The 21983-nt window shown below is 53.7% G+C and overlaps 4 protein-coding genes across 5 annotated transcripts; 2 read left to right on the top strand and 2 right to left on the bottom strand.

Moving 5' to 3' along the window:
* Window positions 1–1394: 1394 nt before the first annotated feature.
* Window positions 1395–7972, bottom strand: SARS2 (seryl-tRNA synthetase 2, mitochondrial). The gene is made up of 16 exons (XM_053472910.1): window positions 7715–7972; window positions 7417–7512; window positions 7242–7271; window positions 6679–6819; window positions 6539–6593; window positions 6403–6466; window positions 5289–5394; window positions 5173–5220; window positions 4816–4924; window positions 3435–3480; window positions 3210–3297; window positions 2966–3078; window positions 2549–2642; window positions 2312–2404; window positions 2170–2235; window positions 1395–1957 (listed from the first exon to the last, which is right to left on the bottom strand). The coding sequence occupies exons 1-16, from the start codon at window positions 7937–7939 to the stop codon at window positions 1829–1831; spliced, it is 1503 nt and encodes a 500-aa protein (XP_053328885.1). The 5' UTR covers window positions 7940–7972; the 3' UTR covers window positions 1395–1828.
* Window positions 7973–8881: 909 nt separating this feature from the next.
* FBXO27 (F-box protein 27) lies at window positions 8882–12251 on the bottom strand. Of its 2 annotated transcripts, none has more exons than XM_053472365.1 (6): window positions 12220–12251; window positions 10475–10789; window positions 10116–10227; window positions 9891–9986; window positions 9500–9638; window positions 8882–9308 (listed from the first exon to the last, which is right to left on the bottom strand). In XM_053472365.1, the coding sequence occupies exons 2-6, from the start codon at window positions 10764–10766 to the stop codon at window positions 9096–9098; spliced, it is 852 nt and encodes a 283-aa protein (XP_053328340.1). In that variant the 5' UTR covers window positions 10767–10789; window positions 12220–12251; the 3' UTR covers window positions 8882–9095. The 2 variants fall into 2 exon arrangements, with proteins under 2 accessions (XP_053328340.1, XP_053328341.1); XM_053472366.1 differs by having other exon boundaries at window positions 10592–10789.
* Window positions 12252–12289: 38 nt separating this feature from the next.
* MRPS12 (mitochondrial ribosomal protein S12) lies at window positions 12290–14596 on the top strand. The gene is made up of 3 exons (XM_053472369.1): window positions 12290–12328; window positions 12706–12775; window positions 13419–14596. The coding sequence occupies exons 2-3, from the start codon at window positions 12727–12729 to the stop codon at window positions 13817–13819; spliced, it is 450 nt and encodes a 149-aa protein (XP_053328344.1). The 5' UTR covers window positions 12290–12328; window positions 12706–12726; the 3' UTR covers window positions 13820–14596.
* A 1873-nt stretch (window positions 14597–16469) lies between these two features.
* ACP7 (acid phosphatase 7, tartrate resistant (putative)) lies at window positions 16470–20423 on the top strand. Its single transcript, XM_053472364.1, has 13 exons — window positions 16470–16574; window positions 16648–16851; window positions 17170–17352; window positions 17434–17459; window positions 17574–17671; window positions 17791–17853; window positions 18115–18229; window positions 18514–18627; window positions 18814–18871; window positions 19167–19234; window positions 19517–19588; window positions 19685–19822; window positions 19909–20423. The coding sequence occupies exons 1-13, from the start codon at window positions 16472–16474 to the stop codon at window positions 19954–19956; spliced, it is 1290 nt and encodes a 429-aa protein (XP_053328339.1). The 5' UTR covers window positions 16470–16471; the 3' UTR covers window positions 19957–20423.
* Window positions 20424–21983: the final 1560 nt, after the last annotated feature.

Below are 21983 nucleotides of genomic sequence, written 5' to 3'. Positions count from 1 at the left end.
AGTACGACGTACAGCTACGTCCTGACTTTGTTGCAGTGGCAGGAATGTCCCGCTACACGGGAGATCATCAGCCTGGACTCTCTCCATTACAGGCTCCCTGCCGACTGATCGCCTGTAACAGCGCTTGCCCCGAGCACCGGTAGACGGAATGCCCGACGGCGTTATCGGCGCTCCCTTCGGTTGGTGTCACTGCTGACGGCCCCCCAGATGTTCACTCGAAGAGAGGAGGTCTTTTTCGACCCAGTTGGAATCTCCCATTGCCCCCCCTGCTGGCCGAGTCCAATCACTGCAAGCGGCAGCGCAGCATAACGCAGCCCCTGCTCGCTGATCACATTGTGATCAGCGCAGATCATAAAGGAGAGCAAGAAAAGATTAAAACAAAAAAAATAAATACCCCCCCCCCAAAAAAAAAGTGCCCCTTAACCCTTCCTCTATCTGTAACAAAAATCACTACCCCCAAATCCCCTAAACCCAGAAATATGTAATACGGGGTAATATGCAAAGCGCGGCCCTCGGCGGATTTGGGGTGTGAATGGAATCCGGAGACGTCACTGAACTCGGCTCGTCGCTCGGCTGCGGAGCTTACAGCATAGAGGGAAATTTAGGCAAAATTACGTTTTCTATTTCAGTATACTTTTTTTTAATAATTATCACCAATTATTATGTTTTATGCATTTCTACGATTTTAAAAGAAGGCCCCCCCCCCCCCGAACTCACGAGTAATTTGTGCGGCTTCATCGGGCAATCATGGGTTAACAGACATACGGTAATAATGACAAAACAGATTTTGGCGCTTTGGTTATAACCCCCGGGACTGAAGGGGTTAAGCGATTGTTTTCATGCAGCCAGGTTTGGACTTTATACCCTCTGCCCACAGTATACACGCCGCGCAGTCAGTCAGCGAGTATACGGGGGGGTTTCAGGCAGTCAGTCAGCGAGTATACGGGGGGGGGGTTTCGCAGGCAGTCAGTCGAGTATACGGGGGGGGGTTCGCAGGCAGTCAGTTGAGTATACGGGGGGGGGTACAGGCAGTCAGTCAGCCGAGTATACGGGGGGGAGCGCAGGCAGCCAGCGAGTATACCGGGGGGGGGGTTTCAGGCAGTCAGTCAGCGAGTATACGGGGGGGGGAGATTTCGCAGGCAGTCAGCGCGTATACGGGGGGGTTTGGGCACAGGCAGCCAGTCGAGTATACGGGGGGGGCACAGGCAGTCAGTCGAGTATAGGGGGGGGGTACAGGCAGTCAGTCGAGTATACGGGGGGTACAGGCAGTCAGCGAGTATACGGGGGGGGGGGAGCGCAGGCAGCCAGCGAGTATACGGGGGGGGGGCGCAGTCATTCCGGGATGTGGAGGTTTATCGCCTCGGGGCTCAGAAGGGTTAACGAGGACGAGAGTGTTTACTCAGCGAGTGCACTTTATTTATTATACAAAGTTTCATTAAAACGGTTCCAGCTGTTTAGAGGTTAATGCCCCGCGGCACTCACACACCCGCCAATTACCCGCTATTGTCAGGACGGTGGTTGGCAGGTGGACGGCGCTCCCTATTGTGTCTCTTTTGTGTGGAAAGTTCTGGGCCCCCGGCCCCCCCGGCCCCCATCTGTCACCTGCACGGGAAAAGCGCCCGGGGCGCCCGATCCGGATGAGACTGCCGCGGCGCAGGCAGAGGAGGGAGACGGCGCAGGCAGAGGCAGCCATAGACATGAACTCACGCTCACGGAGGGGCATGTAACGCCCCCCATCGTACTCCTGTGGCCTCTGATGCCCACCCTGCCACGGCTCAGGCCTCCATCTCCTGCATTGTTTGCTCCACCAGTCCCACCAGCCCCGACCTCACGGATCCAGTCCCTCCGCTTTCCTCTGGTTCGGGCCGATATACTTCGCAGGGCTGTAGCTCGGTCTGTCAATGACGTCCATTCCCATGAGAGGCCGCAAGACTTCGGGGACGCGCACTCTGCCGTCCTGCGCAAACAGAGTGAGTGTGAGTGAGAGTGAGAGTGAGTGTGAGTGCGAGCGAGAGAGAGAGTGCGAGAGAGAGAGAGTCAGTAAGCCAGGCTACGAGAGAGAGACACACATAGCCAGGCCAGAGACAGAGAGCCGCGTGGGTAGCGGGAGCCGCGTGGGTAGCGGGAGCCGCGTGGGGACAGGCAGCGGACAGACTCATGGAAACTCACCTTTAACTGGTTAGACTCCAGAATGGCGATGAGGAGGCGCGGGACGGCGCAGGCCGTGCCGTTAACCTGCGAGAGGAGAGTGCGGTTAGCGGGTCTTTCCCACGGCCCAGCAGCGGCAGAAACCCTGTTAGTGTGAACTCACGGTGTGCGCGTGGCGCAGCTCCCCCCCCGGGCCCCGGTACATGATGTTCAGGCGCCGGCTCTGGTAGTCGGTACAGTTTGATGCGCTGGAAATCTAGAAAACAGAGAGAACGCTAAGAAGCTCGGAAATAACCCAAATTACACCCCCCCCCGCCCACACACGTGGCCCAGATCACCCCCCCGCCGACACACGTGGCCCAGATCACCCCCCCCCACACACGTGGCCCAGGTCCCCCACCTCCCCGTAACACCGGCGGCCCGGCATCCAGGCTTCGATGTCGTATTTCCTGTACGCCGGCAGCCCCAGCTCCAGGGTCGGCATCTCCAGGACCCTGAACAGAACGAGATCACAGAGAGACAAGTAATACGAATAATAACCATATTATAAACACTCCGCCCGCGCCAACACTCCGCCCGCGCCAACACTCCGCCCGCGCCAACACTCCGCCCGCGCCAACACTCCGCCCGCGCCTTGCCAGCGCCAACACTCCGCCCTCGCCAACACTCCGCCCTCGCCCCGCCAACACTCCGCCCGCGCCAACACGCCGTCCTCAACCCACCAACGATCTGCCCTCGCCCCGCCCGGGCCAACACTCCGAGCGCACCCCACCCGCGCCCCCCTGCTCGAACACTCCGCCCTCACACCAACACTCACTTGAAATGCAGGCCGAGCTCGGAGAAGATCTCTTTCTGCACTTGTAGGAAGTCATCCAGCAGCCTCTGACTCTCCTCTCCGCTCTCGTTTGCCGTAACCCCGAACATCTCCACCTGGGGAGGGAGCAACGAGAGGGGCAGAAACAGGAAGGGGGTCCGGGCAGAAACAGGAAGGGGGTCCGGGCAGAAACAGGAAGGGGGTCCGGGCAGACGGGGCAGGCAGTCGGGGGGGGGGGGAGGCTAACCTTAGTAAAGTGGTGAACTCTGTAAAGCCCCCACGTCTCGCGGCCCGTGTCGGTCTCTGCCCTGTAACAGGTGCTGCAGCAAACCGTCCTACGGAGACACGCAGGAGTCAAAAAGAGACATCAGAAAGGCGAGCGAGACAAACTCCCTATCACAGGGGGGCTTTCTCTATGAACTGCCCCCACCCCATGCTCAGAGGGTAACAGAATGGGGGGGGGGGTACTCACCTGACCGGGAGGTCCGACAGCATCTGCGCATGGTCCATGAAGTACCCTGTATGAGAGAGCAGGACATCGCTCTAATACTCAAACAGGAGAGAGACAGGCAGACGCAGAGCGAGAGAGCCAGACAGGCAGACGCAGAGCGAGAGAGCCAGACAGGCAGACAGGCAGACGCAGAGCGAGAGAGAGAGACAGACAGACGCAGAGCGAGAGAGCCAGACAGGCAGACGCAGAGCGAGAGAGACAGACAGACAGACGCAGAGCGAGAGAGAGACAGACAGACGCAGAGCGAGAGAGACAGACAGGCAGACGCAGAGCGAGAGAGAGAGACAGGCAGACGCAGAGCGAGAGAGAGACAGACAGACGCAGAGCGAGAGAGCCAGACAGGCAGACGCAGAGCGAGAGAGCCAGACAGACAGACAGACGCAGAGCGAGAGAGCCAGACAGGCAGACGCAGAGCGAGAGAGAGAGACAGACAGACGCAGAGCGAGAGAGAGAGACAGACAGACGCAGAGCGAGAGAGAGAGACAGACAGACGCAGAGCGAGAGAGAGAGACAGACAGACGCAGAGCGAGAGAGCCAGACAGACAGACGCAGAGCGAGAGAGCCAGACAGACAGACGCAGAGCGAGAGAGCCAGACAGACAGACGCAGAGCGAGAGAGCCAGACAGACAGACGCAGAGCGAGAGAGCCAGACAGACAGACGCAGAGCGAGAGAGCCAGACAGACGCAGAGCGAGAGAGCCAGACAGACGCAGAGCGAGAGAGCCAGACAGACAGACAGACGCAGAGCGAGAGAGCCAGACAGACGCAGAGCGAGAGAGCCAGACAGACGCAGAGCGAGAGAGCCAGACAGACAGACGCAGAGCGAGAGAGCCAGACAGACAGACGCAGAGCGAGAGAGCCAGACAGACGCAGAGCGAGAGAGCCAGACAGACGCAGAGCGAGAGAGCCAGACAGACGCAGAGCGAGAGAGCCAGACAGACGCAGAGCGAGAGAGCCAGACAGACGCAGAGCGAGAGAGCCAGACAGACGCAGAGCGAGAGAGCCAGACAGACGCAGAGCGAGAGAGCCAGACAGACGCAGAGCGAGAGAGCCAGACAGACGCAGAGCGAGAGAGCCAGACAGACGCAGAGCGAGAGAGCCAGACAGACGCAGAGCGAGAGAGCCAGACAGACAGACGCAGAGCGAGAGAGCCAGACAGACAGACGCAGAGCGAGAGAGCCAGACAGACAGACGCAGAGCGAGAGAGCCAGACAGACAGACGCAGAGCGAGAGAGCCAGACAGACAGACGCAGAGCGAGAGAGCCAGACAGACAGACGCAGAGCGAGAGAGCCAGACAGACAGACGCAGAGCGAGAGAGCCAGACAGACGCAGAGAGACGCACCGGCGATTCCGACCTCCGAGGTCCCGGCCAGGTTTAGATCCGGATGCTGCGCAGGATCCAGGTTATAGACTTGGGAGCTGTGAGCCGTCGGCTGCATCCCACAGCCTTCCTGGGAGAGCGGGGCAAGAAGGGAGACGGGATGAGAGGGGCAGACAGTGCCGGGGGGGGGCCAGGAGACAGTGCCAGGGGGGGCCAGGAGACAGTGCCAGGGGGGGCCAGGAGACAGTGCCAGGGGGGGCCAGGAGACAGTGCCGGGGGGGGCAGGAGACAGACAGTGCCGGGGGGGGGACAGGAGACAGACAGTGCCGGGGGGGGCCAGGAGACAGACAGTGCCGGGGGCAGACAGTCTTTACTCACAAACACGGCTCCTCTCAGCATGTCCGGGACAGACATCGGGATGAATCCCTGTGGGAGAGACATGCGGTGAGTGAGCGCTCGCTCTGGTGAGTGAGCGCTCGCCAAGCTGCGGTTACCTTTTTCATCAGTTTGTTAATCGTGAAGTTGACGAGCGCGTACTGCAACATGGAGCCCGCGCCACGGAGGTAGTAGGAGCGGTGCCCGGAGACGTGGGAGAGGCGTCTGCACAGAAGATAGCGAAGGGTTAATAAACAGAGTCCGAGCAGACACGGGGTTAGTTCTGTGCCCCTAGAACATGGGCCCAGAACTGTTTTGTGCCCCCGACAGCTTTCACCCCCACATTCTTTAGATACCCTTCTAATCATCTCCTGGATTTTAGCCAACCCCCCCGTCCCGCGGCAGAGGGTGACGCACGGCGGCTACGCGGTGACTCCTGGAAACTGCCCCAGGGCTCCATCAGCTAATGAGACACGGAACACGCAACACGCACGCACCGGCATAACATACAGAACACGGAAAGGCCTAGCGGGCGCAGCCATGAGGATGAAAGATGATGCAGATAACTAATTATTTCTGGTAATTCTAAAACTAGAGGGTCAGAAGCTTGGAACGGAAGGAGGTTTTACTTTACTGAGAGGGTGGTAGATATGTGGACCAGGCTCCCAGCAGAGGTGGTAGAGGGTAATACACATGCATGGGATAGACATACGGCTCCTGAATCGAGACCGACGACTGATTGAGTCGTTACAGACTAGACGGGGGCCGGAGGGGGCCGATCTGTCGGCGGGTTCTATGTTTGTAGATAATACAGGGGGGGCGATGCTGACTTGGTACCTCTTGGGACAGGTGAAGAGGATGAACGCTATGTAGGGGCCACCTAGTGGTGGAAGTGTGAATGGCAGCGGTGGGCCTGTCATTTATATGATGGGGGGGGGCGGGTAGTAGATGCCTGGAACTGGCATCTAGGGAAAGACGGTATTCGCCGGAATATAAAGCAGCTCCGGGCGGAAAATGTTTGGATCTTAGTAAAAATACAAAAAAAAACCCCAAAAAGCAACCCCCCCACAATAATATATTTTAATTCCCTGTTTTTTTAATCTTTTTATTTCCGCTTCATTTAAAGCTGCAGCAATAATCAGAAGAGAAAAGAGAATGAAGGAGGGAGAAGCGGGGGGGGGGGCGGTTGGGGTATCCGGGGGGGGTATAGGACGGGGGGTCCGCGGGACGCACCTCTGCCGGATTATATCCAAATCCTCTCCGATCTGGAGATGGCCGCGGGCTTCAAAATCAAACTCTGGAAGAGCAGCAATAAAATGGGAGTCAGTGTCTGAAAATCCCCGACGACTCCAAACCCCATCATCCTTACCAGGCCTGGAGCCGACCACGTCCAGGACCCGAGCGCAGCTCTCATCTCCAACGGGCTGGGGAGGAAAAACACGGAGGATGATCAGAGGATGCATGGGATGGAGGTGTGACCAGACGGGCCGGATGGGGGCCGATACTCACGGTGTCCGGGTGGGTTCTGTTGGGTAGCCGCAGCGCGCGGCAGTAAAACGCTCTCTCCACGTCGGTCTCCTGCTCGTAGAGGCCGTTGAGCTGCGATCGGATCTCCTTCCCTCTCTTCCTGATGGATAAATATCTCGGGAGCTGAACGGGGAGTAAAGTCAGCGGAGTGGATGACAGATCAAGGAAAAGCCTTCAACGCACCGACGAGGGTGCAAGAAGGGGGCAAGAAGGGGGGCAAGAGGGGGGCAAGAGGGGTGCAAGAGGGGGGCGGGAGGGGAGGGCCAAGGGGCAAGCGGGGGGGGGGCAGACAGGAGAACACAAAACCTACAGGATTCTGGTGACTCTCAGGCTGACCCTGGAGGACCAGAACTCAAAATCATAGAGACATCTAGACCCCTGAGAGAAGCTTCTCCCACCTAACAGGCCACGTTCACCCAGCCGGCCCCCGACGCGCTCCAGCCGGCCCCGACGCGCTCCAGCCGGCCCCGACGCGCTCCAGCCGGCCCCGACGCGCTCCAGCCGGCCCCGACGCGCTCCAGCCAACAGCTCCGTGGGGGACTTACCGTCTGCAGACTCTGCTGCCCGTGCGCCAACTGCAAACAAACAGAGAGAGATCAGAACCCGACACGTCTGCGAGGCGTGAGATGGGACACGCGGGGGGCCACGGGTGCGCGCGGGGGCCACAGACAGGCCTTGCGAGACCCGAGCGGTGGCACCCAGGCCCCGCTCCTCACTCACCACCAGATTCTTGACTTCTTTGGCGATCTGAGATTTCTCCTCCTCCAGTTTGTGAATCTCGGCCTGGAGACTCTGCAGCTTCTCCCACATCTGGAGCTGGAACACAGGGGACAGGGGGGTCACCCGGGAAGAGGCGGAGACCGGGGGAGGAGGGGGATGACCGGGAGAGATGGGTCACCCAACCAGATCCATCAGGGAAGAAGACAGAGGGCACGCGGATTTTAGAGAGGGACTGGGCAAACTAATCAGGGTCACTTGGCAGACATAAACGGAAGACTCGCTCTCCCGTTGTACCTACCGTTACCCGCAGCTCCCCCGGGTCTCCTCCAGCTTTCCGGTCCCGCAGTTCGCGTTCTGCCGCCTCCAGGTCCCGGCTCAGCGAGTCCATGTCCAGCCGGGGCCGCGCACTATAGCCCTCCCGCACATGCTCATACAGGCGACTCCGGGGCCCTGAGTCCCCGGTGCTCAGCGCCCGCCGACACCATGACCTGACAGACACCCGCAGCAGCATGCGCGCCGCCATCTTCCTACACCCAGTGCGGCACTGACAGCCAGAACAGCCAATCACACGAATGGGAAGACATCCAGTGCCATAGAAACTCCAATCAGCGGTAGCGCAGCCTGACACGTGACCAAAACACAAATGACAGCACGGGGTAGAACAACTTCACTCAAAGAGACCAATCAACAAGGAGATGCGTGAGAAAAGGACCAATCACAGCGCGTACGAGTAGAGCGTCGCATGTAGGAGCCAATCCGAGACCAGGGCTGGGGTTCTACGCGGGGAAAATTCATAGACAGGAACTTCGGGCATATGAACCGACAAATCAGAACGAAGGATGAAGGGTGGGTGCCCAGAATAGGAGCGGAAGTGTCACTATGACAACAGAGTACACAAAACCCTGGGTCTGGAGGCGAAACGGATTCAACGGAGCCGAAGCCACTGACCCCCCCCCCCGGCACATTACAAAAGGCTAAGGGTAGCCCCCACTATAACTAACAACAGCCCCATATCTGCAGCACCAGTCCCAATAAACAGGCTCATAACCCGACAAGGCCCTGTTTATCGGGATCTGCTGAGATCCAAGTTTTATTTGTGATTCTGAGGATAAATTTGTGTTTTCTATAATAATAAAAATATAATAAACCCAATACCTGTCCAGAACCAACGCAGCGCTGAGTAACGGGTCCGCAGGGGTCCACATGATGACCCCTCCCCATACGGCGACCCCAATAGCTGATTGGATCTTATATAATAGACAGGTGCTGATTGGCACACGTCTCTGGCTAATGGATGCCGTGGTGGCCCCAACGTCTTAACCCATCCAGCCGGTATAGTCACCCGTCTTCCACCCGTTGGTGGCGCATGTTTAAGTGGTACCAGCACATGCCACTCCCCCAATGCTACTGGAAAGCCCCTCTTTAATAACCCCCAAAAACAGCAGCAGCCAATGAAACGCTTCAATCCTTTGTACATAAAACTTTATTTATATTATCTCATAAAGCGCATTTATATCGGAGGGCAGAGATTACGGCTCTACCTGTAAAGCTGCTGTCCCACCTTTCGCTGCTGAATGTAACGCAGGCTTTGAAGCGCTGCCTGATCCCGCTGAATATCCAAACCCATCGATCGGGTAAAATTCAGCCCTGTTCACAATTTCTGCAGGGACCGAGCGCCGTTAACGTGTCCGAGTTGCGGCGGGTTCTCCGCTGGGAAGCTCCCCGGTTCCGGACTCGCGGTTCTCGGCCAGGTTGGTGGCGATCCGGACCGTGACGGAGGAGTTGGTGATTCGCGCTCCGTACCAACCCTTCCAGAACTGCGTGTCCTTCCCCCGGTGCGAGAACCGGACGAACCGCACGCCGGGGCCGTAGTTTTGGAAAACGTAAGAAACCTGAAGCGGGAGGAAGACTCGTTACTCGGACGGAAGACGGCGTCAAAAGCCGGATCTACCGGCGGGGACTCCGATAGATAATCGCACGAGCGCAAACGTGACGGGGGAGGGGGCGTCCCGTCAGGTAAGCGCGGCATGCCGGCTGCATGAATTACGAACGGGACAGACGGCGCCCTGCCTTCCGCCGGTACCTGCGCGTAGCTCTGGTCGTTCCACTGCGGGATCGGCTCTGGGTTGCTCTCAAACACTTTTATGGCCGTCTGTCTGTCGGCAGCGAGGAGTTCAACCTTCATTTGATAAACGCAGCCGCAGTCTGCCCTGCTGCCGTACCTGCGGGAGCAAGGAGACGGTTTAGTAACGGTGAGTAGTGGTTATGTATAAAGCGTCATTGGTGCCCCGGGGAGGTGGCTGAAGTGACCTCCACGTCTGGGGGGGGGTCTGTCTGCAGTGGCAGCTGCAGCGCGGTGCCCTCCCGGGACGCTTGGATTTCCCGTATGGAATATAATAATATATAGTATGGAATATAATAATATATAGTATGGAATATAATAAGCGGGACAAGCGTCGGGAGGAGGAACTGACCAGTCGGAGATGCAGATAGGCGGCTGGTGGACATCCAGGTAATGACCCCACAGCCCTGATTCCAGAAGGTCAACGAGCTGCGTCTTCACACACCAGCTGCGGGGAGACAGACGGACAGCAGAGCGTCAGACAGAAACACAGACCCCGCCGGCCGATCGGCCCCATCCGGCCCTTGCGCCTCCCGTGGTTACCGGTCACGCCCGCTCTTTGGGTAATAATACTTACAAATAAGACGTGACGAAGCATTTCTGGCTCTCTGCCCCATCCAGGGGGGATCTATTATCCTCAACAGTCCAGCCGTCCCCTCCGTGCGTCACCTCCCAGTGCCGGAGTCCCTCTACAGAGAAAAGGAAACACACAAACAGAATTTTCCAGCAGGTCGGCCCCATTCGGCCCCCCGTCTAGTCTGTAAAGACTCAAACCTTAATCAGTCGTTGGTCTCGTCTTAGATTCAGGAGCCGTATGTCTATCCCATGCATGTTTAATACCCTCACTGTATTACCCTCTACCACCTCTGCTGGGAGGCTGCTCCACCGGCAAAAGATCCTGGGAGGGGCTGATACCCTGCAGCCCCCTCTTTTCACCTGCACCAAACGGGTTTCGCAGCAGGTTCCGTGTGAAGGGCTTCTTCAGACAAACTCGCGGCCAGGGGAAGGAGGTGCAGGTGCGGGAAGCCTCCAGCACGTCCGCCCTGCACTCACGCTCACACTTCAGCCTCCACAGGAACGGAGAGTCCACCAGCCTCTTCCAGCGGCGGCTCACAGCCCTGCACGGCGCGGCCAGCTCCCGGGGAGGCAGGTAACTCAGGATAAGGAGGAGGAGGTCGTCCGGCAGAGGCTCCAGATCGAACCGTACCGTGGAGAGCGGGTGACCCATGCCGAAGCCCCCCGCCAGGCCGTCTGGGAAGAGAGGGCAGTTAGCTGGCAAATCACGGCGCTCGCCCCAAACGTACTCAACATGAAGTGAGAAAGACAACTCGCCCCAGCATGGAGAGCGATACTCAAAACTAAACGTATAAATCATATAGATCCGGTATCGTATAAATCGTTTCCATAGCTTAGCGTATAAATCATATCAATCGTATCAATCGCGTACAGAGCAGACATTCTGCCCACATGCGGCAAACCCAAACATCAGATGAGTAGGAAAACCAGTTGGGAGTTTCCTCGGAAATTCAGGACTGTTGGCAGCTATGCATCACAGTTAAGAGGCGGTATAAATATGTTGTAGCCGCAGGTGGATATTGTGAAAGCAGCGCGTGATTGGACAGCGAAAGCTGCTTTCTGTGGCCGTCCGGCACCGGTAGCCCGCGGCATTCATACGCTTGCCAGGACCCTGCATCATGTATTTCTATAACTCTGCGGCTATGTATTACTGCCTGGGGCTATTTCTCAGTGTGGGGGTATATCTGTGATCTCTAACGTATATTATCAGTGACTGCTCTCTCCGGGGTTAATGCTCCATGGCTGGGGGTTTATATGCTCTCTCAGGGGTTAATGCTCAGTGGCTGGGGGTATATATATATGCTCTCTCAGGGGTTAATGCTCAGTGGCTGGGGGTAAACCTGCTCTCTCAGGGGTTAATGCTCCGTGGCTGGGGGTTTATATGCTCTCTCAGGGGTTAATGCTCTGTGGCTGAGGGTTTATATGCTCTCTCAGGGGTTAATGCTCCGTGGCTGAGGGTTTATATGCTCTCTCAGGGGTTAATGATCAGTGGCTGGGGGTAAATCTGCTCTCTCAGGGGTTAATGCTCCATGGCTGGGGGTTTATATGCTCTCTCAGGGGTTAATGCTCAGTGGCTGGGGGTATATATACATGCTCTCTCAGGGGTTAATGCTCAGTGGCTGGGGGTAAACCTGCTCTCTCAGGGGTTAATGCTCCTTGGCTGGGGGTAAATCTGCTCTCTCAGGGGTTAATGCTCCGTGGCTGGGGGTTTATATGCTCTCTCAGGGGTTAATACTCAGTGGCTGGGGGTTTATATGCTCTCTCAGGGGTTAATGCTCAGTGGCTGGGGGTTTATATGCTCTCTCAGGGGTTAATGCTCTGTGGCTGAGGGTTTATATGCTCTCTCAGGGGTTAATGCTCCGTGGCTGAGGGTTTATATGCTCTCTCAGGGGTTAATGCTCTGTGGCTGAGGGTTTATATGCTCTCTCAGGGGTTAATGCTCCGTGGCTGAGGGTTTATATGCTCTCTCAGGGGTTAATGCTCTCTCAGGGGTTAATGCTCAGTGGCTGGGGGGTATATGTGGTCTCTCTAAGGGGTTAATACTCAGTGGCTGGGGGGTATATTTGCTCTCTCGGGGGAAATTGAGTTCCACTCCCATAATTTACCTCTCTTTCCTTCCGTGTAATCCACGCCTCGCTGTGAGTCAGCCCCGCCTACTAGTCATGTGACCCGGAAGTGGCTTCACATGGCGCTTTGGAAGCTGGGCAGTTGAAGGTGAATTCTCAGCGTAGTCATAATAACTGTTAATAGACTATAAAATATATAATTATTTATCGCTAAGGGTGACGTTAATATATCTCTTTATAACAACAACTTCAATAATAATATGACTTACCTCTGTATGACGCTAATCGGTGTGATAATACATCTATCTATCTATATATCTCTGTATAACGCTTATCATTGTGAAAAAAAATATGTATATATATATATGTATCTGTATGACGCTAATCGGAGTGATATTATTATATATCTCTCTCTGCATGACGCTAATTGGCGTGAAATGAATGTGTACAGCACTGAGTATATACTTGGCTCTCTGTGTATAGGAGCAGAGATACGTGTGTCACGCACCCTCTCTGTCTCCCCAGGTGACCGTCTCCTGCCCCGAGATGTCCGGTTCTGGGATCCTGAGCTTGGCCGCCGCGCCGTGGCGTCTGGGTGAGTCAGCGGCAGCGAGGGCCCCAAAGGGACGCTTTAATGCTGAGTGGTCACTTTAACTTATGGGGGGTTTCCATTGCAAATACAGGGGTGCAGTATCCCCCCCCCATACACATTTTGCCCTTTCTGTACCCCCAACTCTTTCCCCTCCTGCCATGTGGCTCCAGCCCGGCTCTTTTTAAAGATCTCTATTTCTTGTGGGAGGGGCAATGTGGGTTTTCACCAATATTTTCTTTTAAACTGGAGATCCCTCATGGTGAGCAGCGTCACACCGGATTGGTCAGTGGGAAGCTAGCGATGCTGGCAATCAGGGGAGACCCCAGGCTGACTAATAACACCCTAATCTCCCGTGTACCGGCAGAGAAACCTCCTCGCCGGTGCGAAATCCATAGGACGTACCGTCCTATGTCATCTAGGGCTTGTTTTATAGGACGTAATAGTATGTCCTAAGGTCACTAAGCTGTTAAAGCACTTAGAAAATAGACTGCCTGGAACATTAAACTGGCCTTTTAAAGATAAACACATCATACACCCGAGGGCCGCGTTGTGCACCGACACTGGCCCTACCTGCTGAAGGCTGCGGATCCCTTTAAGCGTTTCATAATCCGGGTACTGACTTTGTTTACTTGCTTGTTCTTCGCAGGCCTCTCAATGCTCCGGTTTGGCGCCCAGAGGAGTCTCCAGATTCCTGCCCCCCTGGAATCTCGGACCATGGCCACCCTGAACCAGATGCACCGTGCGGGCAGGCCAAAGCCGCCACCTCCGAAACTGGGACCCACATTTGGCCGCCCTCAGCTCAAGGGCGTTGTGCTCAAAACCATGATCCGGAAGCCGAAGAAACCAAACTCTGCCAATCGCAAGTGCGCTCGCGTGCGGCTGAGCAACGGCAAAGAGGTGGTGTGCTTCATTCCCGGCGAGGGCCACAACCTCCAAGAACACAACATCGTCCTGGTGGAGGGAGGCCGTACGCAGGACCTGCCTGGGGTGAAACTCAAGGTGGTTCGGGGCAAATATGACTGTGCCCATGTCAAAAAGAAAGCCTAGTAATGTTCCATGCCTCAGCCACTGCCTGGGCAGCGCCTCCTGGGGGGTATATGGGGCAGGAAGCCCCCGAAGGACAGTTAGTAACCGCAGATTGGTGCAGCCAGCCTGCCGTGTCATCGTCAGACGTGTAAATGTTTGCGTGTGCGCTCTCCCAGCTGCTGGGGGAAGCCTTTGTTGTTCGCACTCACTGGCTCTAAAGCTCGATGTGTAAATGCCTTTCCTGATCCTCCTCGAAAACATGAAATTTCACAGATCCCAAATACCTGGTTTATTTCTGAAATCGCCGCGTTCTGAATGCCAGGAGGTCGGTTCTAGCTGTTCAGAGCCCCTGGCGGGGTGCAGTTACTCATGTTCGGTATTTTTGGGGGTTGGAAGGGCTTTTTACAGTTGGGGTGCCTTCAGCTTTGGGGTAATCTGGGACTAACACTGGCTTCTCAAGGGAGTTATTACCATAGTAACAACCCTTGCACACGTATGTCATGGCTGTGCCACCAGGTGCAAAAATATTGGGTCGGGGTAAACATATTATAATTCATTGTCCGGGGCGGGTTACACAGAGCTGCTTGTAAGACGCGGGGACGCATTTCAGCCTACTTACCCTCATGCCATGGCAGATAGGGCACTTATATAAGCTGAGTCCCGCACCAGTTACCGTTTATTGAAAAATGATTTACCCTGTCTATTTTCTCTTTTCTTATGTTTGACCCCGCAGGTTATTTAACAAACGCCTGACTTTCAATAAATGGAAACCCGAGGGAGGAAATAAAACCTTGCTTTGATGTATTTGCGGTTTATTAAGTGCAGCTTTGGGTTGCAATCGATTCATACAAAGTGTCTGAAAACTAGAAGGGGTTCCCAATGCAACAAAAACTAAGGAGAAAAAAGAATTTTAAAAGAAAATTAGGAGCTTTTATTTTATTTTTTTTCTCGCGTTCACTCGCATTCTCCCCCTCCCTTTACCGACCACCACTTCGTGGAGAAGTGTAATGTAAGTTAAATAATTTTATGCCCGGCGCCCCCGTCTGGAGAAGTAATCGTCCCCTTAGACTCACCTTTGCACCACCTTGAGCAGGTGCGTCCTGTCGTTTTGGATCAGTATCCCTCGGCCCCATTGAGGAATTTTGACGCCTCTGCCGATGGAATATTGTCCCAAAACTCCTGAGGAACATCTCCAAGCCTTTAGCAAACTCTACATGCGCGTCAGCGTTTGACCTATAGAGTCCGGAACGTCTGTATCTATATATCTGCTCTTACGCGCCAATACACTCGCCCTCTCCGTTCTTCCCATGACTTGCGGCTCTCTTCTACCGCTCTCGCCTATTCACGCTCCTTTATTTAGGACTTTGCCGCGTCTCTGGAATTCACTACCACGTTCCATCTCCCTCTTATTCTAATTCCAGACGCTCGGTTAAAACCTACCAACTCCGAGAGACATCCAAGCCCCCCCAATGCCATGTCCAGCCCCAAGATCTACATAGAATACGGCATCATTTGGTCAATCTGATGGCAATGGCCACCATTGAATTTCTAGTGACCGGGATCCTCAAACACCTGACCATCGCGGGTTTTATCACTCGGTACGTCAAACAAACTTTATTCATTACGCCATCCTGCAGAGAGCTGTAGGTAAGCTGTCCCCAGGTGACCCGCAGCATCCATGCTACAACACAAACACTGCTAGTGGACCGATGTTCCTCAAATCATAGCTTCGATTGCCCCAACTGCCCTCCGCATAATGTATAGGATGTCTGATGACTGTACTGCTGCATTACTTGCTGATGCCACAAGGAGGCAGAGCGGAGGCCACCGCAGGATCCCGGCTCTTCCCCTTTGTTTTGTTTCCGGCTCAGTCAGCTGATAAGTTGGTCAGTCTGTTTCCCTGTTTGGACAGCCGGTGATCGACTGGGATCTGTCATAGTGACCTGGACGGTCTGCTAACGGGTGATCGACTGGGATCTGTCATAGTGACCTGGACGGTCTGCTAACGGGTGATCGACTGGGATCTGTCATAGTGACCTGGACGGTCTGCTAACTGGTGATCGACTGGGATCTGTCATAGTGACCTGGATGGTCTGCTAACGGGTGATCGACTGGGGTGTGTCATGGTGACCTGGACAGTCTGCTAGCTGGTGATCGACTGGGATCTGTCCTAGTGACCTGGACGGTCTGCTAACGGGTGATCGACTGGGATCTGTCATGGTGACCTGGACGGTCTGCTAACGGGTGATCGACTGGGATCTGTCATAGTGACCTGGACGGTCTGCTAACGGGTGATCGACTGGGATCTGTCATAGTGACCTGGACGGTCTGCTAACGGGTGATCGACTGGGATCTGTCATAGTGACCTGGACGGTCTGCTAACGGGTGATCGACTGGGATCTGTCATAGTGACCTGGACGGTCTGCTAACGGGTGACCAGTAGGGACCCGGCGGGTCCATGGCTCCATATCAAACAAGGTACGCAGAATACACTTTGATATAAGGGAGTTGACTTCTGATTATAAGATTCAAGTTGAGCTCCACAGGGTCTTCTCGTGGAAATCGTTTTGTGGGACTTTTTCTCCGATCACGCACGTTAAGGAGACAGATCCATAGTGTATCGCTGTTTAGTGGACAGCGCAGGTCCTGTATTCCACGTGCGACGGTGCGAAGATGCTGGTTGCCGCTGTCAGGCTTCTAATTCTGTCTCTGCCGTGGGGGAGCGGTGTGGACATTGTCAGAGAACAACCAGAACAGGTCCATCTGTCCCTCACCGGTGAGTGCAACGTTGCAGCCTCCCTGCTCACCCACCCTGTAGCTACGGCCTTCACACTGTCTCCTCTGCTCAGGTGACCCCAATTCCATGACTGTGACCTGGACGACATACAGCTGGACCCCCTCTATAGTGGAGTACAGCGCCCTGCCAGGGCCACCCTCCTTCAACACGACAGCGCATGGCAATGCCAGCCAGTTTGTGGATGGAGGCTGGATGCGCCGGTCCATGTACATCCACAGAGTCACCCTGCGTGACCTCCGAGCCGGCGGGAGATACGGTGAGAATGCGTTGTGCGTCTGGACCTTGATTTGTGGGTTGTTGGGGGAATCTGGGGGACGTTCTGGTTATTGCGCTGTGTGCGGAGGCATTTTATCCGGATTATAACGAGCCACGTCAGACATTTCTCACTCCCTTAATACCCGGAATTCACCCACGTGTGCCAAGCCCTTCCACCAACAATAACCACAAAAAAGTGGCGCTGCCTTTCTGATTTAAACTGATTTATTGCGCTCTCTGTGTAATAATCTTTGTATGGACCACTCATACTCGGCTTGTTCACTCACCTTTCTGGCTCCTACTTACCCCTCTCTTTCAGTTTATCATTGTGGCAGCGAGCGTGGTTGGAGCCCCACGTTTTACTTCCGGGCTACTCTAGGCGGTTCGTCGTGGGGTCCACGCCTGGCTGTGTTTGGGGATATGGGAAACGAGAACGCCCAGTCCTTGTCTCGTCTCCAGAAAGACACGCAGATGGACATGTATGACGCCATACTTCACGTTGGTAAGTGTGGGCTTCGGTGTCAGCATGTGCCATGGTTACGGTGAATTTAAGGCTCACTGCCTCACCTTTTCTCTCTTACAGGAGACTTTGCATACGACATGGACAAGGTAAGCATTGGAGTCCAACCTCATTCATAGTTGGCATCAAACCTACCAGACGGCATCTTTACTCAATAAATGCCAGCACTCAGTAACTACCTGTATCCCTACCACCCCTTCCAGGATAACGCTCGAGTGGGCGATGAGTTTATGCGGCAGATTGAGTCAGTGGCAGCGTACGTTCCCTACATGACTTGCCCAGGAAACCACGAAGAGGCCTAGTGAGTGTCACTTCCACATCCGTATCCATAAAACACGCTTCTATATCCTCACCCAGGCTTCCCGTTCGCGCGGCTCGTTTTTTGCTGCCGGTTGGTCTAATCTAAGTCTTGTTTTTCAGTAACTTCTCCAATTACCGTAACCGTTTCACGATGCCGGGCGACACCGAGGGTCTGTGGTACAGGTGAGGAGGTCTCAGCTGTGACATCAGCCACGTCTATAGAGCACAATCACAAACAGGGGAAACTTAACCATTTCCAACCGGTGACTGGCCTGTTGACAATAATAAAAAAAAAAACTAGGTCATACACAGCAAGCTGAGGGTATGACATCACTAATCATCCCCAGGCAGCTCGACATTAGCGCACGTGGGACCGCGTGTTTTAGAAAACCAGGCGCATGTTCTCAATGTCCCGGCTTACCTTACCTTATCTTCTCTCCCCAGCTGGGACCTGGGCCCTGCACACATCATCTCGCTCTCCACGGAGGTTTATTTCTACCCAAAGTACGGGAAGGAGCTGGTCGGGGAGCAGTTTGAATGGCTGCAGAGAGATCTTCAGGTTAGTAAACCAAGTCCAGAATTGGAGGAAGGCGATTGAGCCAGAGGAACACTGAGGACCAAAATCCAGAAGCGTCAAACTTCAGTTAAAGTAAATATCTTTTTATACGTGGAAAAAGATATAGCGTGACATTAGCTTTCAGGACCGCAGGGGCCGCTTCTGCAGGTGAGAAGAAGATACAGATACTTGTAGTCGTGTGATTTGGCAACGATAACCCGAAAGCTCTTAAGATGCAATGGAGAGCAGTTTGTAGAAGTTTACATTTCTGGATCTCCTCCCTGCAGGAGGCCACCAGGCCGTCTCGGCGATTGGAGCGGCCCTGGATTATCACGATGGGTCACCGTCCCATGTACTGCTCCAACAATGACCAGGACGACTGCGTGCAGCACGAGAGCGTGGTGAGGACCCCCGATTAAGGGCACGGGGGGGGTTATCAACAAAGATAGGGACAGAGATAGACGGGGACGAGGTCATTCGTTTCCAGCATTCTCTGTACTCCCCACAAGGGTTCTTCACGTTCTCTTTCTGAATATAGGGGTCTCTCTCTGGGTACAGAGGTTTCCTAACACTCTCTCTCTTTTCAGGTTCGCACCGGCCTTCCTGGTGGGCAGTACGGTTTGGAGGACCTGTTCTTTAAATTCGGTATTATACCCAATCCTGGTTTCATAGGGTCACAGGCCGCTCTGCCATCATGCAGCGAAGGGACAACTGAGCTCTGGAATATGAAGCAAGGAGTAGCATATTTCATGGTTTGGCTGGGATTGATGGGGAACAGGATAATGGGTTTGGCTGTCATCTGTGCTTGATTTACAACTCCCATCAATCCCCAGTTGAAGATAGGGGTTTGAGTCCAGCAGAAGGGGACAGGTTTGACAGTTAATGCCGTATGACAGATGCCATCTCTGCCCCTCACTCCACTTTGTCTCTCTCTCTTCAGGGGTAGATTTAGAGATCTGGGCACATGAGCACTCCTACGAGCGGCTGTGGCCAGTGTACAACCACACGGTGAGTGGATTATTCATATTATCCCCTTGCTTGAGCAACGCCTGAAAGAGGCGGTGAGCCCTGTTCCCAAGAACTTACAATCTAGACGACTTAGATCTGCACACAGCTATCTGTCCCATAAGTTTGCTTCGTACCTACTACCATTTCTGCAAATCAATTTGCCACAGGGCTAATAAACCCAGTCTATTTCATGTAGCCTGTTGCCTGCCTCGGGGTTATTATCACATAGATGAGGATCTCCCCAAAACCCCCCGATATTTATTCAATCTTCCTTTGTTTCAGGTTTATAAAGGATCCCCAGAAGCTCCATATACAAACCCTGGAGCTCCGGTGCACATCATAACGGGGTCTGCGGTGAGCACGTGGATTGGTCTGGAACAAATCATAACGGGGTCTGGGGTAAGAAGGGAGCCTGTAACACATCATATGTCTATCTTCTCCCCCCACCAGGGCTGTAAAGAGAGGCTGGATCCTTTCATCCCTTCGGAGCGGCCGTGGAGCGCACTCAGGGTTGAAGATTACGGATACACTCGGATCTCCATCACTAACAAGACCCACATTCACATCCAGCAGCTCTCCGACGATCAGGTACACGCTCCTCCTTCATGTTTAGAACAAGCAAAACGCCATGTCTTCTGAACTCCGCCACTAAACCGCCCATCTTTCTCCCCCAGGACGGGCAAATAGTTGATGACTTTTGGCTGGTTAAGGACAAGCGGTGAGGACGGTCGGGTGCTCTTTTCCCTCGTCTGGAAATCTTCTGTGGTAGCATGCCTGTGATCGCCATGGGACACTCACTGGATGTCTTCCTCTGTGGTAACCTGTCTATGGTCACCACAGGACTCTCACTGGATCTCTTTCTCTGTGGTAGTCTGTCTGTGATCACCAAGGGGCACTCGCTGGATCTCTTCCTCCCTGGTAGCCTGTCTATGGATCTGTTTCCACGGTAGCCCGTCTGGTTATGGGACACTCGCTGGATCTCCTTCTCTTTCCAATTTTGCAATAAACTAGGGGAAAAAAATACTTCATGACCCCAGAACGGCAGTCAGATCTCTCCTCGGATCAAGAAGCTGTTTCCCCATAATTTAAAAATTATATGCCTGAATGTTATGTTTTTGCCGGGAATTCATCCAGCTGCTGTTTAAATGTCTGTATGGAGTTTGATAAAATTACCTCTGCAGGCAGAGAATTCCACGGCCTTACTGTAAAAAACCCTTTCCTCTGCCTTAAATCTCCTTTCTTCCAGTCTAAACGCATGACTCCGCATCCTATGCGTAGTCCTGTTTATAAATAGATTTCCACGCAATGGTTTATATCAGCTCCGAATATATTTATATCATTCCATCATATCCCCTCCGAGGCGCCGTTTCTCTAAACATATTTAAATTAGTTAACCTTCCGTTCCTTTTATTCATTTTGTAGCCGCCTCTGCACCTTTTTCCAGTGCTATGATATCCTGCTTTAGAATAGGTGCCCAAAATTGCACAGCATATTCAAGGTGTGGTCTTACCATTGATATATAAAGAGGCAAAATTATATTTTTATTCCGCGAATTGATACCCCTTTTTATACACGACAATACCTACCTGGCCTTAGCGGCTGCTGACCGACATTGCTGCTGAGTTTGTTGTCTATAACAGTTCCCAAATCCTTCTCATTTGTCGTTATCCCTAATTCCCATTTAGGGTGTAAATTGCTTGTGCATTCCTTACCCCGAAGTGCGTAACTTTGCATTTATCTACATTAAATTTAATCCACCATTTGTGTGCCCAGTCCCCCAGATCTAAATCCCTCTGCAGCGAAGTCATATCCCGCTCACACTGTATTACTTTACAGAGTTTAGTGTCATCTGCAAACGCAGAAACATGACTTTTGCCTATTGCCAGGTCATTTATAAATATGTTGAATAAACTTGGTCCAAGAACAGACCCCTGAGGGACACCACTTAGCGCTTTTGTCCATCTTGAAAAATTACCATTTATGACGGATCTCTTTACTCTATCACTAAGCCGATGTTCTACCCAAGAACAAGAATTTGCATCTAGACCAATTTCTGTCAGTTTGAATTCTAACCTATTGTGTGGAACCGAGTCAAACGCCTCGGCAAAATCCAAGTAGATTCCATCCACTGCGACCCCCTGATCGACACTTCTACTTACTTCTTCTAGAATGTAATTAAGTTAGTTAATGAATTCCTGAATATTATCAGAAACGTTAAATTTCAATGCTTTGCGGTACAAATTCTTTTAATTCTGTGTTTCACGTAAATGCTGATGGCCGCCGTCGGAGCAGATGAATGCGTTACGGGGTCATATAACCCTCACAATGCAACTCGGTACAGAAGGGTTAACCATAAATATCACTTTACTGGAATATTTTTGCGTGAAAATTGATGAATTGAGCCATTCGATGAAGAGACCTCTGAGGCCCTGCATGCTCAGGTAACTTTACAACTTCTGTGTTAGCCAATAAACGGTATCGCCTTCAGCGAAAAGCCTTCATGGTCTCTAAAAAGACAAACGCTGGAAATGGGGTCATCCCTTCTACAGCGCCGAGTAAAGGTGTTTCCCCGCTAACGCGCCCGCCGCGCCGCGCCGAAGACACAACGCTAAGTGCATGGGTTCCCCGCTGAATCCCTGAAGTAACCGCTCCAACCAATAGGAACGCGCGGATTTTATGACGCGAGTGCTGTCATTGGCTGGGAAGGTAGCGCTTTCTGACAGATGGTTAGACCAATGAGCGTGCACCT

The sequence above is a fragment of the Spea bombifrons genome, chromosome 8, assembly GCF_027358695.1.
Source record: "Spea bombifrons isolate aSpeBom1 chromosome 8, aSpeBom1.2.pri, whole genome shotgun sequence".
Taxonomy (NCBI): Eukaryota; Metazoa; Chordata; class Amphibia; order Anura; family Pelobatidae; genus Spea; species Spea bombifrons.
The sequence above is the reverse complement of the archived record's forward strand: the minus strand, read 5'-3'. Positions and strand labels throughout refer to the sequence as shown.